General features: G+C 45.5%; 1 protein-coding gene across 1 annotated transcript in view; it reads right to left on the bottom strand.

Moving 5' to 3' along the window:
• meltf (melanotransferrin) overlaps window positions 1-5,000 on the bottom strand; it is a 14,687-nt gene that overhangs the window by 8,730 nt on the left and 957 nt on the right. The window contains exons 2-3 of the mRNA XM_063200069.1: window positions 688-842; window positions 1-98 (exon numbers count right to left, since the gene is read on the bottom strand). The exon at window positions 1-98 is cut by the window's left edge and continues 2 nt beyond it. Coding sequence (XP_063056139.1) covers window positions 1-98; window positions 688-842 — 253 coding nt within the window. The remainder of the gene's footprint in view (window positions 99-687; window positions 843-5,000) is intronic.

Below are 5,000 nucleotides of genomic sequence, written 5' to 3'. Positions count from 1 at the left end.
TCGCTCCCAGACTCGCCGGCGGCCATCTTGATATCTCCCTGTTTGCCAAAGCTGTAGATGTCCGCAGCCCTCGCCGAGAAGGCATCCACCTCTCCATTCTAGACACGCACAGATGTGAGCACACACACACACACGCGTGCACACACACACACACACACACACACACACGATAGTCACCTTCACACCACCACACCTCCATATTAAATCTCTACATACGTAGCACACACATTACAAATCCATCTCCGTAGCACTCATCATTACACATGAAATATGTCTATATTAAACCTTGTGTGTGTGTGTGTGTGTGTGTGTGTGTGTGTGTGTGTGTGTGTGTGTGTGTGTGTGTGTGTGTGTGTGTGTGTGTGTGTGTGTGTGTGTGTGCTAAATTAAACCAGGTGTGTGTGTGTGTGTGTGTGTGTATGTGTGTGTGTGTGTGTGTGTGTGTGTGTGTGTGTGTGTGTGTGTGTGTGTGTGTGTGTGTGTGTGTGTGTGTGTGTGTGTGTGTGTGTGTGTGTGTGTGTGTGCTATATTAAACCAGGTGTGTGTGTGTGTGTGTGTGCATGTGTGTGTGTGTGTGTGTGTGTGTGTGTGTGTGTGTGTGTGTGTGTGTGTGTGTGTGTGTGTGTGTGTGTGTGTGTGTGTGTGTGTGTGTGTGTGTGTGTGTGTGTGCATGGGTGTGTGTGTTACCCTGAGGCTCTGTGCGCATGCTGCGATGTCGCTTTGCCTGACACAGCGTAGCGAGGGGCGAATGGAGGCGCTGGAGAAGGCCTCTGACATGGCCAAGCACTTAGTCATCTCCGCATCCGACAACACACACCAGCGCACGCCCGACACACACACCACTGCAGAGATAGAGAGATGGGGTTACACACACCGTCCCACACTTTTACGACACACACAACATTGCAGAGACATGAGAGATGGTTCTATACACACACACAACACACACCAGCACACACTCGACGAGGACACGCTGCCGACTGCAGACATGAGAGGTGAGGTTATACGCACTGTCTCACACACACAGCACTGCAGAGACAGATGAGTTTATACACATGACAATGACAACACACAATGAACTGTCACCAGTGTTGGGAAAGTTACTCAAAAACTGTAATGCATTACTGATTACATGTTACTGTCTTTTCAAAATAATCCCTTACACTACAGCATTACTATATTTAAAACGTAGGCATTACATTACAATAAGGCATTACACTACTTTTGAATTACTTTGGTTACTTTCGCCAAAAGAACTGTAGGCCTAAATATGGATCTGGCCATTTATTACAGTGTAAATCAAGCTCATGACTCGTGACTTTTTCACCTCCAACCTAGAAGGTGTTTTTGGCAGCATGCAGACTAAAAACTACCAGGCTCAGGAATAGCTTCTTTCTGAACCACAACACTGAATACCACTAAAATCCAGGTCATTGTAATGCATTTGTAAGTTATTTTGCATTGTAACTAGGTAAATATTACAGAGATGTTTGCCCTGTAATGCCTTATATTACTGCAGTACAGCAAAAAGTAATGCATTACAGTAATTAATTACTTTTGTAATGCATTACCTCCCAACACTGCCTGTCACACACTCACAGACGACACGCTGGACACTGAAGAGACACAGAACCCACACCATCGCACACCTGTGCGGGACACGCTTGCCACGGCTACTTAGAAAGCATGACAATGTTATGCATGATACAAACCAGCACACACTTGACACATGTAGAGAGAGATGATAGTAAACTGGGCAAACTTGACGCTGCAGAAAGAGAGATGCAGAGAGGATGTTGTACACACAACCAGGACTCTAGGAAAGTATTAATCTTACTAGCCACACACTCACTAAGGGGTAGTAGTGACCTTTGACATATAATGGCCCCTAGACTAACCTGGTCTAGAGGCCCCTGGAATGTAGTGACCCCTGAGGGCCCATGGTCAGTAGTGGCCCCTGCTGTTGTGGTCGCTGGAGGCCCCTGATATATCGTGGCCCTTATTATAGTGGCCCCTGGAGGCCCCTGATATATCGTGGCCCTTATTATAGTGGCCCGAAGTATATAGTGGGCCCTGCTGTAGTGGCCCCTAGTATGTAGTTGGCCCTGCTGTAGGGGCCCCTAGTATGTAGTGGGCCCTGCTGTAGTGGCCCCTGCTGTAGTGGCCCCTAGTATATAGTGGGCCCTGGTATGTAGTGGGCCCTGCTGTAGTGGCCCCTAGTATGTAGTGGGCCCTAATATGTAGTGGGCCCTAGTATGTAGTGGGCCCTGCTGTAGTGGCCCCTGCTTTAGTGGCCCCTAGTATATAGTGGGCCCTGCTGTAGTGGCCCCTAGTATGTAGTGGGCCCTAATATGTAGTGGGCCCTAGTATGTAGTGGGCCCTGCTGTAGTGGCCCCTAGTATGTAGTGGGCCCTAATATGTAGTGGGCCCTAGTATGTAGTGGGCCCTAGTATGTAGTGGCCCCTGGAGGCCCCTGGTGTAGTGGCCCCTGGAGGCCCCTGGTGTAGTGGCCCCTGGAGGCCCTTGGTGTAGTGCTCCCTGCTCTAATGGCCCCTGGAGGCCCCTGGTGTAGTGGCCCCTGGAGGCCCCTGGTGTAGTGGCCCCTGGAGGCCCCTGGTGTAGTGATCCCTGCTCTAATGGCCCCTGGAGGCACCTGGTGTAGTGGCCCCTGGAGGCCCCTGGTGTAGTGCTCCCTGCTCTAATGGCCCCTGGTATGTGATGGCCCCTGCTGTAGTGGCCCCCACTGTACTGGCCACTTGTATAGTGGTCTCTGTATGCAGCTGTGTAGCTGTATGCAAGCACAAAAGGGAATGTTTCACCAGGCAATTGCACGAGGAACCCTCCTTTTGTAGCCCATTAACACGTGCCGTTGTAATAGACTCTGAAAAACGTCGCTACCATAGTGCTACACCATTATGACAGTGCACAGGGCCTTCAGCATTCCATTACAACGTGGTCATTGCCATTCTGGTCTTGTCTGGTGTTGAATAAGCTTTGTGTAAGCTTCCATTCAATATGCTTCTTATAGTCAGGTCAAAGTTCATTTGCAGATGATCGTTGACCAAAGTGCTGAACAAGCAGGGTTAAGTGACTTGAGGTTATCATAAAACCCTAGCCTAGAGAGATGTTACACAGTGTAGCAGCCTACTTTAGGATTTGGGTCTGTGTACTTGCTAGGTATAGTAGCTACCTCTGTACGCGCTACCTATATTGCATATACTGTACGTACAGTGAGTCCAATATGTATTTGATCCCTTGCTGATTTTGTTGGTTTGCCTACTAACAAAGACATGATCAGTCAATAAATGTTATGATAATATGTATTCTAATATGGAGAGACAGAATATCAAAAAGAAAATCCAGAAATTAACTGAAGAGAATATATATTAATTTATTTCCATTTCATCGAGCAAAATAAGTATTTGATCCCCTGACAACTGATTACAGTTCCGGGCCCACAGACCAGATGGGCACTTCCGATCAACTTGTCATCTGAATTAAAGACACCTGTACATACTAACATGCATAAAAGACACATTGAATCAGCAGAATCAGTCCATAGTATGAGTGAATCAGTCACACGCCAACCTCACCAGCATGGGAAAGACCAAAGAGTGGTCAAATGATATCAGGGACACGATTTTAGACCTGAACAAAGATTAAATGGGCTGCAAAGCCACAAGAAAGTGACTGGGTATTAATGACCCAGCTGTTGATGCATTTCTTCCAAAATGCGAGGAATACAAAATGGCTATCCATCAGCCTGTCTGGGGTTCTGTACAAGATTTGACCTTTTGTAGGGATGTGATAATCATGAGAACAGAAAGAAATCGCCCTAGAGCTGTACGGGATGAACTAGGCAATGATATCAAAGCTACTGGGACCAAAATCACTGAGAAAACTACTGGTAGCACTTAATGCCACAGAGGTTTAAAATCCTGTACTGCACACATGGTACCTCTACTTCAGAAGGCACCTGTGCAGTCCCACTTGAGGTTTGCCAACGGACATCAGACTGATTTAGGATATGATAAGGAGGTGCTGTAGTCAGATGAAACCAAAATCAAGCTGTTTGGCATTACCACAATTCAATGTGTTTTGAGAAAGAGTACTGCTGTCTATGATCCCAAGAACACCCTCCTCACCATCATGCATGAAAGTGGTATCATTATGGTTTGAGGGTGTTTGTCTGGCCAAGGCACAGGTCAACTTCACATCATCAACGAATGGATGGAGGGAGACATGTAATGTGCAATCCTGAGTGCAAACGTCCTTCCCTCCACCACTACACTGAAGGGTGGGCCATTTTTGGATCTCCCAACATGACAATAATACACAACATACAGTCAAAGCAACGAAGAAGTGGCTCAATAAGAAGCATATTAAAGTTGTGAAGTGGCCTAGACAGTCTCCAAATATTAACCCTATAGTAATTCTATGGAGAGAACTGAACCTCCCATTTACCAAGCTACAGCCACAAACTATTAATGTTTTAGAGATAATGTGCAAAGAAAAATGGGCAAAAATATTTTCTACTATATGCACAAACATTGTCATCAACTAAAAGAAGCATCTGACCTCAGTGGTAGACAACTAGGACTTTGCCACAAAGCACTTTATCTTCTTTTGCTAGAGGGATCAAATACTTATTTGCCTAAATTAGATACAAATAAATTAAAAAATATAATTTTAAGCTATTCTCTGGAATTTCTTTTTGATATTCTGTCTCTCCATGTTTGAATACATATTATCATAAATTTATAGACTGATCATGTCTTTATTAGTGGGCAAACCGGCAAAATCAACAAGGGATCAAATACATATTGGACTCACTGTATGTGCTGTGTACTGTGTACTTGAATATTCCATTATTTGCCACAGTGCTTCACTGAATGAAAGTGTCTCCAGTACACCTATAACATAATCCATTACAAGTCAGAGCACAACCACTGAATTGAACTACCTTTTCCAATACACCTTTCACACATTACTAGTTGAGC

This window comes from Engraulis encrasicolus, chromosome 6 (assembly GCF_034702125.1).
Source record: "Engraulis encrasicolus isolate BLACKSEA-1 chromosome 6, IST_EnEncr_1.0, whole genome shotgun sequence".
Classification (NCBI taxonomy): Eukaryota; Metazoa; Chordata; class Actinopteri; order Clupeiformes; family Engraulidae; genus Engraulis; species Engraulis encrasicolus.
This window is presented reverse-complemented; position numbering and strand designations above follow the sequence as displayed.